Source organism: Amphiura filiformis, chromosome 20 (assembly GCF_039555335.1).
Source record: "Amphiura filiformis chromosome 20, Afil_fr2py, whole genome shotgun sequence".
Classification (NCBI taxonomy): Eukaryota; Metazoa; Echinodermata; class Ophiuroidea; order Amphilepidida; family Amphiuridae; genus Amphiura; species Amphiura filiformis.
In genome coordinates, this window is record NC_092647.1 from 55,309,585 (window position 1) to 55,332,921 (window position 23,337).

Here is a 23,337-nt window from a genome sequence, read left to right on the forward strand (position 1 = left end):
TTTTTGCATCAGGCCCCCCTTACAAGTGTTTGTGAACGGTCCCTTAGAGGTAAAGTTTTTTGTGCATTGTTGAAGTTCAATTTAACACTACATAATAATATTATGTTCCTCCAAAGTCATGGGAAATTACGTGTTTCAAGTTCAACATTAATATATCAAAACAATGATGCGATCAACTCACGTCACATAAACATGATAAATGTAAACAGTTCCAATATATAGGCCCTATACTCAAAAGTATATGCATATTCTGCGATAGGACAACTGACAAAACAAAAGCTAACTCCCATTCACTTCCGAGGTCTCCGGATGTCCTATAGGGCATTCTTCAAAATCAAAACTTACTTCATTAAGTGACACAAGTGAAAAAAAAATGAGTCAGTTGTCGCAAGCAAAACTAATTTTTAATTGTACATTCAAAAAGGCTATATAGCCTATAACGTAAATTTTATTACAATAATGGTCACAAGATAATTATTATTATGTCACTGAAAAAAATAAGTACGACAGCTTTTTGCGACAAATGACTGATTTTTTGATTGTATGCCATAATGCTCAGGCAAAGATATATGTGATAGCTGCCTTGTTGTTCTTCTCATGCATGTATATATGTGAGTAAAAAAAAAAAAGAATGGGTGCTCTTTTTAAGACCTGATATCTAAGCGGATTTTTAAAAATCAAATTAATGTGTTTAAGGTGGTCCCCCTTCCCTCCACCTATCATGTTTCTTTTTACATACTTCAAGACAAGAATCCTCACTTGCTAAGCTAAAGACAGAAAGCATGCATCGAGAAAGACAGAAAGCGTGGAAAGAAAGAAAGAAAGAAAGAAAGAAAGAAAGAAAGAAAGAAAGAAGGAAGGAAGGAAGAAGAAAGAAAGAAAGAAAGAAAGAAAGAAAGAAAGAAAGAAAGAAAGAAAGAAAGAAAGAAAGAAAGAAAGAAAGAAAGAAAGAAAGAAAGAAAGAAAGAAAGAAAGAAAGAAAGAAAGAAAGAAAGAAAGAAAGAAAGAAAGAAAGAAAGAAAGAAAGAAAGAAAGAAAGAAAGAAAGAAAGAAAGAAAGAAGCAAGCAAGCAAGCAAGCAAGCAAGCAAGCAAGCAAACAAACAAACAAACAAACAAACAAACAAACAAACAGAAAGAAAGATGTTTTATGGCAAATGGCAGCTATATTAACTTTTATAACTTCCACTTACATAATAATCTCTACTTGCGTTGCCTGAACTATTACCTAGTATCACACATACAGTCCCATAATCGTCACGGGTTTCCCATAAGGTCATTTATTCTGGATTTTGGTGTTAAAATGTCGGTGCAATTGACATTGTTGGGTAAAACAACTTGTTTATATGGGAGTCAATTGTTTTGTGAGATTCACCTACTGGCATAATTAGGAATAACCGAAACAACGTCGTTGGTACTGTATATTTGAATAAACATTTCGACGCAATTTCTCTTTGAATTTTGATTATGTTTTAAAGCAATTTTCATTTGGAAGTGTCTGGTGTCATCGTTATATTTTCAACTATATGTAGCAGAACATTGTAAAAGATGAGATTTATATTTGTGGTCTTGGCTCTCTCAAATTGTTTGCCATCACATATTGTATATTCTACCGCGGCACAAATCACACTGGTAAACGATGACTTCGTTACAACCACTCCACATGCACACGTTAGAACCGAGACAACTTCATCATCAAAGAGTGCCAGTGGAACGAATGATGATCTACCAAGTACCAAGAGTATGATTGATGTTGGTGTGATGGCTATGGGTGCTCCGGGCCCGGGAGGGGCAGGCCCGGGGGGCGGTGGTGGAACCGGATTTACTATTGGCAAAATGAAGTAGGTATTTCGGCGACTCGGCGAGTATAGGTTATAGCTGCTTTTACACGATTTAGATGACACATGTCACTTCAAATACAATAAAATGAACTTAGCTCTGATAATGCAGCCCACTGATATCATTGGATATAGGCAAGTCAAATGCCGGGGTCAAATTATTAAATGACCCACCTGCACCACTCATTGCAGCAGATTCCATTTCACATGTATCCATCTTTCAAAAGCTCACAGAAAACATACCAAAGATCTTATAAGGATTCCGAAAAAGTATAGTTATGATGAAAATAATATATTGGTATATTCGGTTTTCAACCAGATTTGACGAAATTTGAAATTTCGCCCCTGCATATAAGCGGCCATGTTGGATTTATGCAAATTAGACACTGTTTCATTAGATTTTCCGAGATTTTTGATATATTTTTGTATGAGCTGGGTTGTGAACTGAACTGTATGAAATGGATTGTGTTACAATGAGTGGTGGATTAACCCAGGGTTTCCCCTAATTTGACTTGCCTATCAACAGATGGTCTGATGGTCTGATGTTGAATCCAGAGTGAAACAGGAGTAGATACCCAGCAAACACAAAACGTTTTCGACATCATTCGCAAAAGATTGTCAGAAAACGTTTAAATGTCGTATCATTTATATCAAGGATACATTAATGGTATAAAACGTTTTCATAACATTGGTTGGTAATTTACTGCACAGCAAACACAAATGTTTTACAGAAAACATTTAAATGTCGGGTTATAAAACGTTTTAATAACATTCCAAAAACATTTTTGAAAACTTGGTACAAATCATTCTAAACAGAATGTTATTTTGGGGTTGAAAAAATATTTTGCAAAAAATGTTTGCCCAAAATATTTACAATAACGTTTTTAAAATGTTTTCACGACCTTTATATAACCCGACATTTAAATGTTATTAAAACGTTTTGTAAAAAACATTTTAAGAACATTTATGTGTTTGCTGAGTGCAAATATTTTAACATAATGTTATTTAAGTGTTGACAAAATATTTGGCCAAAAATGTTTGCCAAAATAGTTTACAATGACATTTCGAAAACATTTTAAAAATATTGTTGTAGTGTGTTTTCATACAAAACGTTTAAAACGATTTCATGACCTTTATATAACCCGACATTTTAATGTTATTAAAACGTTTTTACATAAACCAAAACCCAAAATATAACTTATTTAAAACGTTTTAAAAACGTTTTTGTGTTTGCTGGGTAGCGAACTCGGGCAATCTCTGGGTTTTATTTTCTCTCTACAAATCTCGACAAGATACTACATCAAATACCGAACATCGAAAAACATTATTTATGACCCAATCTGATCCACTCAGGCCAAAGTCGGAAATTTCGAAAATTGAGTTACTACCATTACTAACTTGCTAAGTACCTACAATATTACTGATGTTGAATCCTCGTGTCTCTTGAATACTTGATGGCAAAGTTATGGACCTTTTATATATCCATTTTCTTATGTTTTTTATTGTTTTTTCTCCTCACTTTCTGTCTATATCTCGGATTTATTATTAAGGATATAAGCGGCAATAGCGTGAAAATGTTTTAATGAAACGGGTCGAGACCAATGGAATTCAACTGGTTAAAACAACTTGTGATATATTTGGGGAAGTGTTTGAGATAGTGCTTAGTCACCTAGTGACATGATTACGAGTAACCGACAACAGTAGCGACTATTGAAAGTTATTATAGATTAAAAATTTGTTCAGCGACTATTGGTTTCTAAAAAAACACTAAAAGCAGTCCTCCAAAAGCATGAAAAGGTAATTTCTTTAAAATGTGACTTTGAATTCCATTGGTCTTGACCTGTTTCATTAAAACACAAGGCCTACGTTAAGGAAATTAACTCGTACTTTGTTGTAGTTCATAATATACAATATTGTTCATGGTTACAACGACAGATTCTTTATCTTATACGTAAGTGCACCCACATAAAAGTAAAAGTAAATAAGAAATGACCATGATGACAGTATGAAGAGTATCATTGACAAATCTATCTTTTTCATAGCACTACAAATGGCAGCTATTGTTTATGGTATCCACAACGTCCACCAACATAAATAGCTGTCGCTTATACTTCATTTACTTGAAATGTTACGTTACCTGATAATGATAATTGTCTCATTTATATCGTCAGAGGTTTCCCATATGGTTATAAGGTCATTTTATTCTAGGTTTTAGTGGTAAAATGTCGGTATTGCTGGTTAAACTTAACTTGTGATATATTTGGGGAAGTGTTTGCTTTGAGATATTCACCTAGTAGCATGATTACGAGTAACCTACGAACAAAAGTAGGAACAGTATTGGTTTCTCAATGAATTTACATTTTGACGCAATCTCATTTTATGTAACGGAATAACGTCTGGACTTAAGTCTTCAATCAGAAATATTTGGCGAAATTGGCGTCATATCTTCATTTTCAAGTAGGCCTAGGGCCATAGGCCTATATCTGGCAAAATGAAGTTCATATTTGTGCTGCTGTCTATCTCAAATTTTCTGCCATCACACCTTAGTGGACATTCTACAGCACAAACTGTACCTGTAAACGATGACTTCGATATTACAACCACTACACAACATGTAGAAGGTTTCAAGAGCACCGAAACAACTTCATTATCAAACAGTAGCGATGAAATGAATGCTGAACTATCAACTACCAGTACTAATGCTGTCAGTGTGACAGCTATTGGAAAAGCTGACCCGAGCGAGGTAGATGGAAAAGAAACCGATGGACTAGAAACCAGTGGAAAAGAAACCGATGGAAAAGAATCCGGGAATAAAAAGTAGGTTTTGTGACAGTGTCATGCAGAGGTGACAGTTTGCTTTTGAAATGATCAGATGACAGAATGCCATGCACTGTTAAATACCTTCATTACATTAACTTCTTTTGCATTTCAGTTCAGTGTACAGCTCTTTTCAGAGCCATGTGACCTTTATTGTCGTCTCACACTTTTTAAACTACATTATCATGTAGAAACAATGGGAGGCATCTAAAGTAAAACAAACAGACAAACAAACAAACAAACAAAACAAAAAACACAACAGACAATCTATTAATAGTCTATATTAACGGTATAAAACGTGTAAATAACATTTAAAAAAATTACAATAACATTTTGACAACATTATAAAAATATTGTTGTAGTGTTTGTTCATATAAACATTTAAAAACATTTCTATGACCTTCGTTTAACCTTTGAATGTTATAAAAATGATCGCACAATACCAAAACGTTTATAACAGATTTATTAACGTTTGCTTGGATGTTGCTTTTAATACGATAATGACAAACTTATTCATGTCAGTGGTGGTTTGTTTCTTGAATTGAATGGAATGGGATTGGCTGGTACAAGTTCATTTACTTTTGACTAGTCCATATTTAATATGTAATATAATTTTTGTGGATGATGTCGTTGTTGTTTATTGTATTTTTCTATCTTTGGTAGAACACCTAAACCTACAGGTTCTCCACCCCAACGTCCACCAACTCTTCCACCAATGGAGCCAAGACCGAGTACGATAGGCCTACCCTTAACAACCCGCAAGAATACAGACGAGGCAACCAGTCGCCATTTTGACATTATTTCTTCAGTGACTCCATCAGGAACACGGTATAATACTGATAACACAGGTGGGTAGATAGTCACTGATTTCCTGAATAATATCCGACCATACCGATTCACCCATTATCATAAACAAGAAATCAGTAACACACTGAACTTTCTTCCTTGTTTTAGCATTGCAGGACAAAATGGGCTCGTACATGCCATTAAATTGGCGATGGTCTCTTGTTCTTCTTATAAAATGACACTCATGACAGTTTCTTCCGAAGTTCTCGCACTTTATACATTACAAACCAAGAAAATACCCAATTAAGTGTCATTTAAATGATAATGATGATTTCAAAATTTTTGATTCAATGGCAAGCCTCTAGATCTTTCATGATGGACCCAGAGGATGATTTAAGGAAGCCCCATCATGCACTGCAAAAGTGTTATCACTAAAGTTTCAACTGCCACTTTACTTTTCAAATCCCATTGAATTCTGTGCAAAAGATGTTGTTTAAGAATTGTGTGTGTGTCATTATTATTTGGTCGATTTCAGAACAAAAGTGATGTATGCATAAAGGATAATTCACACCTTCTGCAGATAACATGAAATGTGAAATCGACCAACATTTTGAATGTGTTTTTATTGTAAATATATCAGTCCAAATTCAAATTTAACCATGCACGTCTATGCAGTGTGCGAGCAGTGGTGTCATGTTCACTCACACAGCTGATGCTTAAACCGCAAGTCAACACAGTGGCGTGATGAGTAGTGCTTAAATCATCCATTGTGATGGACCCTTATCTTGTATACACTTCAAAGTTTAGGTATTCGCTACTTGCACGGTTCCGCCATTATGCACTATGTGCGGGGAGAACCTCGAACTGGCAGCATACATGAATGGGAATTGAACTAGTCATAACGTTCTGTGTAAGGTTACATAATTCTTCCTTTCATGTATGCTGCCAGTTCGAGGCTCTCCCGCACATAGTGCATAATGGCGGAACCGTGCAAGTAGCGAATTGCAGTTGTTCCAGGGACAACTGCACGTATTGTCACACAAAACTTTTAAAACTATATATTTTAGCCCCCAAACAATGTTAATTTGAATATATAGAGAGACATTTGATATTGTGTCCCCCGTCCCAAAATGTGGAGGAGACATGTCCCCCTGTCCCCCGGGGTTGATACCCGTGGCTATTATTATATATAAAAAAAAGAGGAGTATCATTGATGTTTTTGAGTTGAGGACTGGAGTATGACGTTTGGACAGTATTTTTTGTGGGACATGAGAGCACATCAGACATATTGAATTGCATTCTGAATACGAAAAATGCCCTTCTGATATCAAATGATTTTGATTTTCTGAAATTCGCGATATAATATACATTTTATGGCAAATGATTAAAAATTTATATTTTTGATATTTAACAGTCCTCGAAGTAAACTTTATAAATCTAATGATATGTACTTAAAGTCTATGTAGCTGGGATGAAAAGCTGACGATCAATTGAAAATTTTGAACTTTCGTATCGAAGATATGGATTTTCCCCCCCAAAAAACACCAAAGAAATTTACGTCTTTTGGGGAAAATATTGTATATCTTCAATATGAAAGGTCAAAATTTTCAATTGATCAAATTATCAAATATCAAATTTTAATAATTAGTCATAAAATTTGTATTATATCACGAATTTCAAAAAATAAAAATTATTTGCTATCAGAAGGATTTCTTCGTATTCAGAATGCAATTAGACATGTCTGGTGTACTCTCAGCTCCCACAACAATACGTGAAAACGTCGCTAAACGTTAATATCAGATCCCTTAAGGGGGTACTACACCCCTGCCCAATTTTGTGCCCATTTTTGCATTTTTCTCAAAAATTATACCGCATTGGGGACAGGTAAGATATGTATATTATAGGGGCAAGGACTACAACTACTGCACTGGACATTTTATTTCAGCACAGACAACAGTTGTGGAGTTACAGTCAAAAATGAGGGAAAACCAATATTTGATCAATAAATCAATAACTACTTGCTTTGAGTTGCTGAATTTTCAGTACAGTAGTTGTGGTCCTTGCCCCTATAATATACATATCTTACTTGTCACCAATGTGCTATAATTTTTGAGAAAAATGCAAAAATAGGCACAAAATTGGACAGGGGTGTTAGTAGTACCCCCTTAACCGTACCAGTAAAAACGGTTTCACGTGTCATGCTGTAGTTTGATTTACGTATGCCTTTCTTAAATTTGCCCATGTCATTCTTTGTAATTTTGAGAACAAAGTACAAAATATGGTATACCCGGTGCATGTAAACATATGCCGTAAAACCCCGTCTACAAGCATATATAGTGTTTTTATGAAAGCTAAATTAATTCGATACAAGCGTTAATATACCAATATAATAGATTGGTCTTAAAATAATACTTGTTTGTATATGCTTGGATCCGTAATTTATTTGCTCAAATTACATAATGGCGCCTGGATTAATGTAGCTTTCATCAGAGGCATTCTATATGCTTGTAGACGGGGTTTTACGGTATTTATTCACCAATCTTTGCACAAGAACAAACGATATTGATAATGATACAAATTAAAGGGAATAATCCGAAATTAGAATGACTACGTAACTGATGCATGCTTGAACCACATTTTGTACTTCGTTCTCAAAATTGCAAATGAATAACTTAGGCAATTATCGTAGTAGGGTGACGTTATGCGATTAAATGTTTATGTTGTCCATGTAATAATATATTGACTAAACAACTGTTGGAACACTCTGTAAGTCCCGGGGGCACTCACATAAATGGTCTGTACGCATGCGTGACCAAAAAACAAGTAAAAGGGGGTGTTTTTTAAGGCAGGTAAGTTACGCGCGTGGCGCATTTAGGGTCTAAAACACTGATTTTCAAGAATAAGGGTAGTTTTCTGAATCTGAACAACTTGTTTAGGGTACCTTTTCAAATATTTGGTGAATTACAAGTCCAAAAAGAGTACATTTGTTGCACTTTTTACTAGCCAAAAACTCATTAGGGGGTAAATTCTATATTAAATTACCTTATTAAGGGTCTAAATTTGCTGGTAGGGTCAAACTCGTTTAGGGGGTGTTTGAAAACAAATTGGTCACACATGCGTACACTGCTATATTTGAGTGGTCCCCCGGGGCTGTAAGTTGGCGATTTGTGTGAATCTTACATGTGTTTTCCTTTTCTCTGAACTAGTTGCTACTACCACTTCGCCAGCCGATTCTTCTGGTACAGGTGGTCTCAGTACAATGGCGGCATTTTCAATAGGGCTTGTCATGGGCATCAGTGGCTTTGTAATATTTGGCGTCTTAGCTTGCGTTTGGTATATCAGGACCAAGAAAAACAACAAGGATAACCAGTACAGGTCAGTGAGAAGTCTTGGTGAGAAATCATTAGAAGGCTACATTGTTCCTGGCAATTTTTCTGTTTCATGCTTAACCTGAAAGGGCGATGAGGGAAGGAAGAAAGGCCCCGGAGGAAGGCATGAAGGCAGGAAGGAAGGAAGGCATGAAGGCAGGAAGGAAGGAAGGCATGAAGGCAGGAAGGAAGGAAGGCATGAAGGCAGGAAGGAAGGAAGGCATGAAGGCAGGAAGGAAGGAAGGCATGAAGGCAGGAAGGAAGGAAGGCATGAAGGCAGGAAGGAAGGAAGGCAGGAAGGCAGGAAGGAAGGAAGGCATGAAGGCAGGAAGGAAGGAAGGCAGGAAGGAAGGAAGGAAGGAAGGCTTGAAGGAAGGACGGAATGAAGGAGAGGAAGGAAGGAAGGAAGGAAGGAAGGAGAGGAAGGAAGGAAGGAAGGACTGAAAGGGCGATGAGGGAAGGAAGAAAGGCCCCGGAGGAAGGCAGGAAGGAAGGAAGGCATGAAGGCAGGAAGGAAGGAAGGCTTGAAGGAAGGACGGAATGAAGGAGAGGAAAGAAGGAAGGAAGGAAGGAGAGGAAGGAAGGAGAGGAAGGAAGGAAGGAAGGAAGGAAGGAAGGGCGGTTTTGAACCACAGACCCCTTGGGGCTCTGGTGCTAGTCTGGCACACGACCGGGAATAGCACGCCACGGGTACGGGTGTGTACAACGGCGGCAGCACCAAGCTCCATTTATTTATGTGCGTTCGCATGATGACGCAATCGTATCACGTGGGATACTTGTGGTTTTAGTTGCGTGTGATATCATTATTTGGCCTGCTTTCAAACAGAAACCACAAACCTGTGCATCGAAACATAATTCTGTTATCTGAAGTTGTCGTGTTTCCTGCATTTTGTTATATTAACACGAAATTGATTATAACTATATACGTATGTGTAGTGGTTAATAAGTTCCCCTTGTTTGTTTCGTTTTCATTACACATAGCTTAGAGGAAGAAAAATAACAACAAAAATATAAAATTCCGCCCACTTCAATCTTACAAACAACGGATTTGATTAATATTCATTAATGACGCATGATCATGATGATATCCTATTGCAAGAGACAAAATAAAAGACAAATCCTTCCATTACAGTTTGATGAAATACTTGGAAATGTGGTATCATGTCTATCTTCAAGGTTTTGTTTTTAAATAAATTTGTTAAATGTTATTTAATTTGTTTTAACAACTATCATCCTTAAATTGGTGTAACCTTAAAAAGTATATCGAATTAGCTATTGGACATTCAGAAATATAGGCCTATACGTTGGGCAAGTTGCACGCAACCGTGGTAACCGTAACTTGCCCGTGTGTCAGGTTGTAAATCTGAGCATAGTTTTTTGCATTAATAGCCTGTCATTTTGAAGGAAAGAAATGGTACATGGCCAGTTGAAATACTGGTGCACAGCATCCGGCTCAACGTGGGTCTCATGGGCCCTGGTTAAAGCCATAATGTAGGGGGCCTATGATTTATGTTCAATTTTAATTTTATTGTTAATTCTTTACCTAAAATGCTGTAATAATATACAAGACAGGATCTATAGAAGGGTTTAAGTTTCTGTCCATTGTAAACTAAAATAAAAAAGGTAAAGTGAAAAAAAACCCTCATTGGCTATGACATGTCCAAATTGCTCTGTTGACCTACAAACACAATAGATTTGGCTGATTCCATTTAGGTGTAAGTCGAGATATGACTTTGTGTAAACATTACAAATATGCCAAAAAATCAGGTTTGAAAAAAAATTAACCATTTTTCATATTATAAGATCGTACATTATGGCTTTAAAGAGTTATATAGTCTCGAGCCTAATCGATATCCTCTTCCGACTTTGTTTTCACATTTTCCGTTAAATTATATTGTTTTGCACCTTTCAGGGCTGATTTGGCAGAGCCTGATCCAACACAGTACATGCATTCATCTCCGACCCAGACTACTTTTATTTCCCGTGTTTCCGGTAAGTCTTTAATTGAAACTATACTATAGTAGATTCCTGTTTAAACTTAATTGTGATTCTAAACTTAGTGGTAGCCTAGTAGTAATTATATTGATAATAATTGCCAATTTTTTTCGTTGTCACGTTGTACATCAATTTTATTGCAATCTTGGCAATTCTGTTTTGATTTTATCAAAAACTTTAAGATATTTCACCATATACCTTCCTTAAGGCGGGTCAGAGCGGTGCCTGAGTTAGCGGTGTTCGTGCCCAAATATTGAGAAAGAAAAATAAAGCCCATTCCATACGTAAGATCCCCATGTTTATTCTAATGGGTTTTATTTTCTCCCAGGCATGATTTTCACTAGGAGGGGGGAACTTTCTCTTTGACCTATTATTTGTCATAACTTATAACTGCAGTACATAATGGAAATATTTTTCATCATTGTTTTATAATTCTCCCCTTTTTTCTGTCATCCTGGATAAAAAATAGTCTATTGTTAACCCAATTTTTTTTTCACCAACGCCTTCCATCTACCGACGGCCTTACATGAACCGACAGCCATTACAAGCGGGGGGCACCAGCCCCTGCCCCCCCCCACACACACACTGGCTACGCCTCTGCTGGACAGGGCTGATGGGCAACACATTTATGCCTCCTCCAATCAAACCACCAAACTATGGCATTGGATGCTCATAGTATTATTAAAGGGCCATACAGACTCCAAATATTTGACGTAGAATATTCGTTAAACATGTACTTCAATTCTATGATTTTCTAAATAATGTTTGTTGACCGAAAGTCAATTACGGTATATTTCATGTCGAATGTCTGTTGGAGCAACCTAGTTTCCAAACTTAACGGCTGTATAGTCAGTTTACACATGGCTCTAAACTGACTATATAGAGCAATTTTCGAAGACTGTATTGGCGCCCTCTGTTGATCAACGTTACCACTTGCTCTCTTGCCCTGCGGGCCAATGGCCATTATATATAATGCGCCAAAAAGTATCCTTACACTTGGAAAAAAGTCCACATTTTTAAACTAAACCATATTTGGATATATTAATTTTTTACAGATGCACTATTCAATCCTGCACATTATGATACCCCATTGAATCTAATGTGACCTCAAGAAGCAAAGTTACAAGCATTTGATTAGACGAAGGTCCGTTTTAAAAGTGACAAATTGGCCTATTCAAAAATCCATGGACTAGATTTCTGCTTTGAGAATGGTGAATGGCTAATTTATCCGCCTTTAATTTAAAACAAAAGGAACAAACTGAACTGAAAAATATAATGAAAGTTATGAAAAATACACAGTAGAAAAACCGAAACTGCTTCAATGAAGAAATTGTGTTGTCTCTTTTTTGTGCTTGTACTTTTGTACTTTTAAAACTGGACCTTCGTCTAATCAATTGCATATCACTTTACTTCTTAAGGTCACATTGGATTCAACGGAGTGTCATAATGTGCAGGATTAGATAGTGCATCTATTACAAAACAGGGATTCCTTGCAATTGCATCAAATTTCATACCCTAAATTTCATTTCCGAGTATAAGCAATTGGAATTTTGCTATCTTTTGTCCAATTTTTCATGTTTTTGAACGCACCCTAAACACGATACGCGCATATCCCACGAAGAACTACCCTTTTCCCGCGTTTTTATTATCGCGGATGGTGTACAGGCCACAATGGGAGTGAACCCCATACCCACGGGACCATTAGTTAGAAGTTAAACAGAATTCGAATGCAAATATATAGAATAAATAAAGAAGACATGTTGCATCGAATATTCTACGTCGAATAAAAATACCTTACAGTATAAACCTGGAATGGGATAGCACTTTAGGATGAATAACCTGTTCGAATTATACGTCTCAACGTCTGTTGTTCTTTGGATGGAGTATCGGTATGCCGTAAAGATTCGTCTAATGACGCATTGTGGTTAAATGTGGGCTCCTTTCACATCACTGGAATTTTAGGGAAGAAACTAAAAATCCCACCAGCAATTAGGACAAGGACCTTCATTCTTGTTGTGATCTTCAAATTTTGATTTAGCGTTACAAAATAGGGTACACGTATTAGGGTTAGGATTTTGGATTTGTGCTACACATGATATGTTGGGGTTAGGATTTGAAATTAGGATTACGGTTGTCCGGTACGGTTGCAGAAGAGGGATAATGTTAAGAAGGCCCCTATAAGCTGTTGCAGCAAATGGGAGAGAGCTTCATCAAGATCCAATGTGAAGTCAGAAGAGAGGAGAAAACTATCTAACTAAGTCCGTAAGACTGCAATGTTACCGATTGCAACCTGTAATGATATTTATCATAACGACTGCAATTTGCACGATGCAAAACAAAGTCCATTATTGTCTTATATACTGCCGTTCTCCGACCAATTTTTGGGTCCCATGGACCAACACTCGTACCATGCTTACACACCTTTAAGGTTGGTCTGAACCCTGGAATTATGGAAACTTTCGGGCCTCATAACTTCTAAATTGTTGGTCTAAAGTATATAAAAGTATACATATTTATAATGGTAAAGACTTGATAAGTTCATCTGTGAGGTCAAATTTGGGCCAAAGTGGCACTTTTGGCCCAAAATCCCAAAATAACGGTTTTGGCCCACTTCTTTTTGTGCACCGTAACAAAAAATTCTTGGGCCAAAATTGTTTTTATTAATTTTAAAAACTAGATCAAAATATCTAGGACCCGTTTTTTCATTTTATTGAATTTCGACTTACTTAGAGAAATTTGCGCCAAAAATGGTCAAAAAATGCTGATTTTTCAAAAAAATCATAAAAAAGCCCAATTTTGGTACAAATTTCAAATATTTTTGGTGAAACTGGTCAAAATTCCAAAAAATGAAAAAACCGGTCCTAGATATTTTGATCTAGTTTTTAAAAATTAAGAAAAAAATAATTTTGGTCCAAAAATTTTTTACGGTGCACAAAAAGAAGTGGGCCAAAACCGTTATTTTAGATTTTGGGCCAAAAGTGCCATTTTGGCCCAAATTTGACCTCACAGATGAACTTATCAAGTCTTTGCCATTCTAAATATGTATACTTTTATATACTTTAGACCAACAATTTAGAAGTTATGAGGCCCGAAAGTTTCCATAATTCCAGGGTTCAGACCAACCTTAATGTTATTGCATATTAATAGTTGAAATTATTGTTTCTCTCACAGATGGCCCAATGGCGAACCATACGTACGAAGAGGCCGGCATACCAGGCCAACCGATGACACCTTACTATCCCACTGTTCCAAACAGAGTACCTGAATCCAGATATTCTCGTATGCCAGGAGAAGTTGTCATCTGTACAGATGGATATGCCAGATATAGACCTTCTGTCTCAGAACAAGTGGCTGAACATCCGCAACCAAACTCGAGAAGGATGTATAGAACTCTCTCTCGGCCAAGCGGAAGTACGCCAGATATTTTCATGGATGGCGAAAGTAGTGCTGAGCGAACTCGCAGTTATTCCTTATCAGCAGAAGCCTACACTAGTTTGAATATGAATGCTGTCAGAAGACCAACGGTAATTGGTCAAGATGGATACGCGGAATATGTAAGTGACGAAACGAGGAACAGATCTAGATCATATTCAGAATTGCACACCAGAAATATTGGTAATTACGATCGACCCACCAGCCCTAAAAAGTGCGGCATATACTAAATATAAAGCATCCAGAAAACCGTCTGTTTACACTGACTTGACAACTGGTCAAAACAACCAGATGGATATGCAAAGTACAATGCTTCTATCCACCAACAAAAGAGTGCCTATACCGATTTGAGAACTGGGCAGGATAGGCGCCTTCCGTCACCACCTGTCGTAAATGATACAATGGAACAGGAAGACAATACGCAGGGGTACAGAACGCGTGTTGGTAGTTTACCAAACATCGGCGAAGCTTTACATGAGAACAACATTCGTAGTCGCCATTACACAGGAGCTTGGGGAACGACACAGGATAGGCTACTACCACCTCCTCCTGTTGCAGATAGTATGGTAGTTTCTGAAAGCGCCAGACAAAGACACGCAAGTGCTGGTAGTTTACCCAGCATCAATGAAGCATTGGATGGTAGTGTTGATAGTGTTGGCGTCGAAGAAGTTGACAGGACTCGTGATCGAATCGAAAGCTCTGCCAGTGACGATAGCGCGTACACCAATCCGAATTGTGATATGGATTCAGGGTCTTTGAACTACGAAGAAGTTAGTCCAGATATGCTGTCGTCTTCTGCTCCTGGTGTTTATTTAGATCTTGATGAGTTCTATGACCAAGATGAATGTAAACAAATTGAACCAAATGTATGTCTTAACCCATCTGAGGAAAGTCATTACTACTTTAAATTTGAAAAGGGAGCCAATGCAGAGTCCCAAAAGCCGTATTACTTCAAAGTGGGTGACTTCCAACCAGAGTCGACGCAGATTAACGACAATGGTGACAATAATAACAAGGAGGGCCAATCTTTAAATGAAGCACCTTATTATTTCAAAGTTGGCAGTCTTCGAGGTGAAACTCCAGAAAATAAACCCATAAGTAATGATACCGCGAATAGTAGCCAAAGTGGCCCAGCGTATTTTGCATTGGAGAAACCCTCTTCCGTTACTGACAGTGGCTATGGTGATCTTAAACAAGGCAATGGAGATAAGATACCAGTGAGTGCAATCAGGAAGACTAGTATTTCATTTCCAATTACAGATGTTAACACGGAGTATCATCATCTGGCGAGGTCTCATACACTCCCACCAGTCATGGAACCGTCCCACTATCAAGAACTTAGTAAAGATAATAAGTTTTAAGCACCTACTATTAAGTATTATTCCTAACTTGTTTTTAAATAATTGCGTCAGTAACGTCATTGCATGATGCTGATAAAGGGATGAGCATTACAAATCCCATGGCTATGCATTTTTACCAAAGCTGCCAAGATATCATTTTACCATTTTGTGACTTTATATATGGCATAAATGAAAATATGTGTTGTTCTCACTCCTCAACCTCGAGTGTAATACATAGGGCGTGGCGGGTGGGAAAAGTTTATTGTTACTCTCTAAACGTAAAAGAGATAAAATATCACAATATCACTATCATGTTTGCCTACAGTGATAACTCCGATGGTGTGCAATTCACTCTTTTGAATGTGAATTGCACTCCATATTAACTCTTTTTTTAGTTTTATAGCGGCTTTCATTATTTCACTATAGTGATCACTATAGACACACTTAAAATTCTCACTCTTTTTCTTCTTCATTGATAATGTTTTTATACTCTGTTAATGTTTGAGATTTATAATTATATAAATGTGTTAGGTAGTTCAGCCACAAAAATATTGGAAAGAAAATATAATGTGTTTAGTCATAAATAATGCAATCGAAGCTGAAACATTCCGGAACTCATTTAAATTATTGTATTTATTGAATCAATGAAGTTGAATGAAGGATTAAAGATGCGGAGAATATATTGCAATACTAACTTTACGCGGTCCATAATTAAGGTGGCACCACAACAAAATTGTGTAAATGCAAAGAATATGCAAATAAGCTCATTAATGTTCATAAATATGGAAATCACCTGACACAAAACTATACAGATCAACAGGTGATCATAGTCTATCATCCTACCAAGTCAAATTTTATTGACATGTTTTGTTTTTTGTTTTAATCTTATGAACACCATTTCCAAAGCATCTGATAATGTATATATTAAAAAAAATATTTATGAAATTCAATTATCATCTTTTAGCAAGAACACATTATAAATCATATGTCTGTTTCCGGGTCTGTTTGTTCGTGTATGGTAGTGTTTATATATATGAATTCCGTTGTTTAAAACAACAAGGAAATTCATTATGATATTATATATACATTATACTATATTTAAAATTTCACTTTTCGACAATAATCACTTTCACTTTTCGACTATTACCGCATATCGGGGTACTCCCATAAGTGTCTTGCTACACTTCCAAAGCGAAAAATGTGTAAAAATCATAAGCATTTTGACATGTTTGATCCGACAAAAAATATTATTTTCTTCTCTGATATGATCTTTCTTTAAAAAAAATCTTAAGGACTTGGATGTGAAACAGCGAACGTATAATGGGCCACCTTAAAAACTCGATGGTTAGCATATGTGCTTACTATCGAGCGCTTTTAAAAGTGTAAAGGGTTTTGAGCAAATCATCGATACACATAGTTATATACGAACATCAACTGTGTTTCTCAACCCCATTAGCTCAGTTGGTAAAGCGCTGGACTTTGGTACAATTTCATATTTTCAAAAGCGCTCGATAGTAAGCACACATGCTAACTATCGAGTTTTTACGGTGTTCCAGTATAAAGTTCTCTCCCCCTAGAGGATTTTGGAATTCCAGACTGTTTGGCCTGAAAAGTATCAACTCTGTTGGTATAATAAAAATACAGTAAGTCCAGCCTATTTTCAAAATTCTGCCTTAGATTTCAGGGGTTTTCGTTATCAACTAATAGATATATATCCCCGGGTATATATCCTCTGTGGGAGGGTATTGTTTTTCTGGTATAGCTCAATCAACCCGGCTGCATGTAACTTTTAAATGGGCGTGACTCGATCAAAAGCCTCGCCCCCATTTTTCTTTATCAAAACTGTTATTTTGGTATCAGAAGAAATCTCATATTTTCGTCGGTACCCAATTAAGTATTAAATATGAACGTTGCACAGTTATGAAAACAAAACATGGTATCTCAGGTGCATTCTGGGTGATAAAATGAAAAAGATTATGAATTGATACAACAGTAATTTTATACGTGGCACTATCGACACATGCGACTGAGAATTCACATTGGAATCGCACACAGAAGGCTATAAGTGAATACAGTATTTTGAATAAGAAAGTGTTCTGAAACTGCTAGTATTTACCATGGGCAAACACCGGGGCAAACGCTGCGGAGCTGCTGCTGCGCTAAGTGGGGGATGGTAAGTGACATGCCATAGAGCCTTCAAATAAAAGTTATACCATTTTCCCGCCATAGCGGTTTAACCCTAAATTTACACTTAATTTAGGTGTAATTTATCTTGGGTCCAATCTTTACCATGGAAAATTTGCTAATATAATGATCGTTTAGCTTCGTTTGTACAAAATTTGGGATTTTTGCGTGTCATATTTGAAAGAACCAATGTTTAATTGCAATATTTCGAAACCACAAACCAAAACTGGGTGCTATATATTGGGCTAAGAGTATTCCTCTTTCCAAGTTGGCAATAAGATTTGCTTCATTTTGCATTGCATGACATTTTTGTGATGACCTTCAAAATGTCTATATTTTGAGAAAAAGAGATGAGAATTTATTTCTTTTCTTTGAACAAGTTCCGTATTAGGAATGTTGATTTCAACTGTGAATTTTGTTCATTTTGAACAATTCCAACTAAAAACGAAGCTGATTTACTCACGTTTTAGTGACGTTTCACCACTACACTAGTGACTTCTTCAGACTGGCAACTCATCACATATGACTGCTTACGTTTATAGGCAACATGATGCACCGTAGAGGGCGTGATGAGTTGGTCAAAGATGTTGTTGAGTAATTGATCGTGAAGCCGACAAGGCCACCAGGTGGCTCAAAGAAGCCATCTGGATCCGTCGAAAAGGACATGACACTCTAAACAAGGATGAGGGGGCCTACTAGCATTCCAGGTACTTGTCAATACAAAATTATGATCTTCATCCATCATGGCGTTGTCTTTTTAAAGATAATTCTTGTTGATGCAAAGAAGTCATGAAAGAAAGAAAGAAAGAAAGAATAAGGAGGAGGAATATGGCTTTTTGATTTTTACTTTGATCGAAAATTGGTGTAAATAGTCATACTCATATTTGGCGCTATATTTACCTCAAAAAAGAAGGAGGCCAATTTTTATTTCATTGTTCTGACAAGCCCCACATACCAACATCGCCTGGCTAATAATTACTTGGTACATCAGATACACTAAAATCAACACCCGGGATCGATACACGTGAATGTGCTATGCACGATTTGATATTCAAACGATAAATCTTTGGATACCGGGGTAGAAAATGATGAATATCTCCCGTAATTTTTTTTATTCTAAAGAAGCCATATTTTTTTCCTTGCACTTGAATATATATGTTGAAAGAATATGATAGTCGTTAGCTTGCGTATTGAGAAAGAACCGTGCGTATTGAGCTCAAAAAGCTTAAAAAACTGACAAAAATTCTGATTTTATAGCGCATCGTAGGCCACTCGACAGTACTCGTGGAGGCAGTCTACAGCGGAGGCAGTCTAAAAGCGGATGACCTCATGGCACATATCATGCTCACTCACACATAGAGAGGTCAGTCACCGGGCTATTTGTCAATAGCCTTAGTCGGATGCATCTCAAAACTATTAAACAGGTCGGAACAAAATGGTAATGCGTGGCTGTGGATTCAACCTACCATGGCGATTTCTGCCATGAAGATATCAGGGCGATGACACTGTGCCCCATTGTTCTGGTAAGCCCCTCTATCATAGAAGAACCCTCCAGAAGTATTTTATGTAGGTGTATATTAGCAAGGCTATAGAAAACATCTCAACTTCCTTTTTCAAAAGATTGAAGCGGCCTCCAAAAAAGAAGTGGGAGAGGACGAGAAACATGTATATTTCCAATTCCTTACTCGGTCTACTCGGTTTCGAAAAATAACTTAGTTGGCAACATCAGACTTCCGCTAAGGGGTGGTGCAATAATTATGTGTACCCCGTGGTGGTGAATTATAGGGGGGCAAAGATTTTTGGCAGGCCAAAAGGGGGGCAAGCATTTTTTTTTAGGTCGAAATGAGGGGGAGGTCAAGCGATTTTTGGCAGGTCGAAAGGGGGCCAAACGATTTTTGACACAGATATTTTGGGCACCGTTTCTATAATTACGCCCTAAAAAGGTGTACGAAAACATTACGAACACGTTCAAATATGCAAAATTTCCTGCTCGCTGCGCTCGCATTATATGAAAAGACAATTTAAGGTTTTAAATTCAGGTTCCCCAAAATCTAGTGTGTAATGGGGGAGCAAAGATTGTTTAACGATTTTTGGCAGACCACTTTGAGAATTCACCACCCGGGGTACACATAATTATTGCACAGTCCCTAAGGGTGCATTTTTAAGATTGGGCAAAATAAATATGAGGGGACGTTATAATGGTAATAGCTACGTATACATGTAACATATATGTACCGGTATAGGCCTGTATAAAAGTTGATTTCACAAATTGACATTTAATTTTATTTTGAGAAGGAGATTGGCATAAACAGTGGCGTACCCAAGGGGGGGGGGGCAGCTCTTCTGTGAGAGTTCTTGGGAGGGGGTCAGTGGCGTACCGTGGCCGCTCCTACCCCGGGGGGCTGAAGGAAATTCAATTTTGCCGCCCCTTCCTCAACATCCCGAAAAGGTTGACCCAATTTTTTTCGGTCGTTTGAGCAAAAAAAAAAAAAAAAGGATTCATAAGCACTAGCTCCCTAAAAGCAACACATTTTGGTGTATAGTACAATTTTTTTCAAAATTTCCGCCCTTTTTTATCAAAATGTTTCCGCCCTTTTTTTCCTTACTAATTCTTTTTGCCGCCCCCTCTTCTTCCGCCGCCCCTTCTTTTGCCGCCCTTTCTTCTTCCGCCGCCCCTTCGTTTTGGCCGCCACTGCTTTTACCCCCCAAAGGCCCCCCCCCAAATACGCGTATGGGGATGAGGGAGGAAGAGGTGGAGGAGGGGATATTGGAGAATGAGAGGGGGACTGGAGGAAGAGAGAAAGAGGAAGAAATGTACACTCTCATGAATATTGATTGGCAACATTTTCCAATATGTCAGCGTTCAAATCGGACACGATAGAACATTCATAACCTCATTAATAAACGCGATGGGTGCGATCCAATCATATTTTATTATTTTGTGAAAACGCGAACGCAAATCGAGGTCATTAATATCTCACAATTGACCGCAAAATGCGTAATTGTTCCAATGTCGCACACAATTGACTTCTGCGTTCGCCGTATTGTGCGTCCAACGAATTGCGCGCGCGCTGGCTGCCGTATTTGGATTGCGCGCTACCATATTTGCACAGATTCTGATACGCACTTTTGTTATTGGTCGTTTTGTTTTAGCCTGGTCGATTTTGGGAAAGGGAAGATGTAAAAATTGTTTATTTTTACAAACTTTTGAGGAAAATTTTGTGTTATTTTGTAAAGTTAAAAGATCAAAGTGACGCTTATGAATGAGGTTAATAACTTTGCATCGGTTATATGTCGGGCATTGTGAAAAATCTAAACATTTTGCTTTGGACCTCGGAATATCCCTCGGGGCTGCGCCCCTCGGGATATTCCTCGGTTCCAAAGGCAAAATGTTTAGATTTTTCACAATGCCCTCCAAAAACCGATGCGCAGTTATTAACCTCTAAATAGACCCTGCAGTCAGTGGCGTAGATTTTTTTTTGACATTGGGGGGATGGGGTTGGAAAAAAATCTTGGAAGTATAGTGAATACATCACCTTTTGGCGACAGAATAAGTTCATGGTGGAAATGCGCGAAATTTGTGCTATTTTGAAGCTAAACTGATGAAATATGGTGCAAAAGTGGAATAAATACGCGAAAATTTGCACTTTGGGGGCTAAAATAGGCAAATATGAGGTTAATTTGGTCAAAAACCCATATTCAGGCATCAATATTGGGGGATGATTGTATGGAGCATCCCCCTGGCAAAATATTGGGGGGATTTATCCCCCTATCCATACACCCCTTACGCAAGACATGAAATAAATCACAGGGGGTGTAGAGTCACCCATTTAGGTAACTCAATTTGAAATTCACACTCTGGAATAGCCCAGTATGTAGGCCTACCGAAATACTAATTGGTGGGAAATCAGAAACATTTTACTGCAACAATTATGTAATCCATATACGTATAAGATTTTAAGTTGAAAAGTTGATACTTGGAACATTTTACACAATACAATGATATATTCTTCCTGCGTGAAAGCATATATAGCCTTGTTGGTTTTTACTGCTATTTTTGTCCGTGTTGACGAACTTTTAGTTTATCCTCTGTAGGCCAAAACATTGAAGAAATTATGACCTGATATTTTATAATGAAAAAGAACATAGAAAGTGAATTTTAAAATAGAAACCAGAAAGTGAATTACATTACAAACTTAGGCTTAAGCTTTGTTTAAAAAATGCAAAACAATTCGCAATGTAGAATGTGCTCGATGAAAACCACACCACACTTCTCTTAAAGGAGTATTTCGAAATCCTAGCATGCGATTTTTATGACATTTTTCTGTAGGCCCCTATCCTCTGGTTATTCCTAAAATTTCAGTTGATTTTGATTTTGCGTTTGGGAATTATGAATGATCATGTAACACTGCTCCATCGGCCACTGTGTTGATTGACGATATTTTTGTTAAACTAATTAACATGATTAATCTGCCAGAAATTATTTGTACATAAGCATTATATAGCCATCAGGGCCGTCGCTAGAAGGGTGGGTGGGGGGGGGTATGGCGGGGTGACAACCCCAATACACATTTTTTTTTGTCGGCAAAAATTGACTGTTGAATATAGGCAAAGAAATGTGATTTTCGGCAAATTGCAAGAGTCATATAAAAGATTATGAAATTGTACTGTTCTTACGTAGACCTATACGGTAGTTAATATTATTAGTAGTATAGTAGTTACTAATTTAAAAAAATTGTTCGAAATTTTTTTTGACCCTCAAACTTTTCGGAGATCGCTTTAAATGACCTGACCCGTTAATGACAGGCATCAGACTGAACTTTAAAAGTAAATTAAAAAACTAAAAATGCGCGTGAAATTGGGCAAAGAGTACCAAAAACAGGCTGAAATTAAATGAAGTTGTGGAAATTATGACTTAAAAAAATGAATCCAATTTCAGAACTGAAAATTCTCATGCTTGAGGCTGCAATGAGCGTTTTCCACATCCTGGGTATTCAAGACTAACTACACTTGAAGAAACATAGTGTCTTTTAAAAAAGAGTGTTTTGACCGTAACCCCTCAAACAACCTGGCGTGGTTTATAAAACGAATTAATGCAAGATTTTAAAATGACCATTTTTCTGAGTGTAGTCTGGTTGTTTGATTATACAAAAGAAATTAAAAATGGAAGTTAAAGCATTCGTGTAATAATTCAATGTGTGCGACACGATTTATCGGTTTTGACCCATAGGCCTATCATAGTGCATTACACGACAAATTGCTTGAAAATGTTTAGGCCTAAAGTACAGAAAAATGCATGACATCAACAACTATAGTTTATGTAAGTTTAGAAGAGTTCAATAACATTCTACAATTTGTTTATGTTCCTTTCGTGTTGGACCTAGAAAATAATATAGGCCTATCAATATCTATCAATTACCTGTATCACAAGGTGTATAGTAATTATCCTATATTATATTTCAGTTTTTAAATGGCACTTTCATTTTGCATTCTCGCTAATTAAGATAAATACATTTCCATGTGAAAATGATCTACTTTCGTATTTGCTTTCTGAAGTTTTGTGTTGATACTTTTTGCTG

General features: G+C 37.0%; 1 protein-coding gene across 2 annotated transcripts; it reads left to right on the plus strand.

The window, feature by feature from the left end:
- The first annotated feature begins 1,257 nt into the window (after window positions 1–1,257).
- On the plus strand, window positions 1,258–17,506 carry LOC140142041 (uncharacterized). 2 transcript variants are annotated; one of them, XM_072163957.1, is made up of 5 exons: window positions 1,258–1,839; window positions 5,317–5,501; window positions 8,646–8,814; window positions 10,720–10,799; window positions 13,974–17,506. In XM_072163957.1, the coding sequence occupies exons 1-5, from the start codon at window positions 1,547–1,549 to the stop codon at window positions 14,462–14,464; spliced, it is 1,218 nt and encodes a 405-aa protein (XP_072020058.1). In that variant the 5' UTR covers window positions 1,258–1,546; the 3' UTR covers window positions 14,465–17,506. The 2 variants fall into 2 exon arrangements, with proteins under 2 accessions (XP_072020058.1, XP_072020057.1); XM_072163956.1 differs by lacking the exon at window positions 1,258–1,839 and adding an exon at window positions 3,941–4,653.
- The last annotated feature ends 5,831 nt before the right edge of the window (window positions 17,507–23,337 follow it).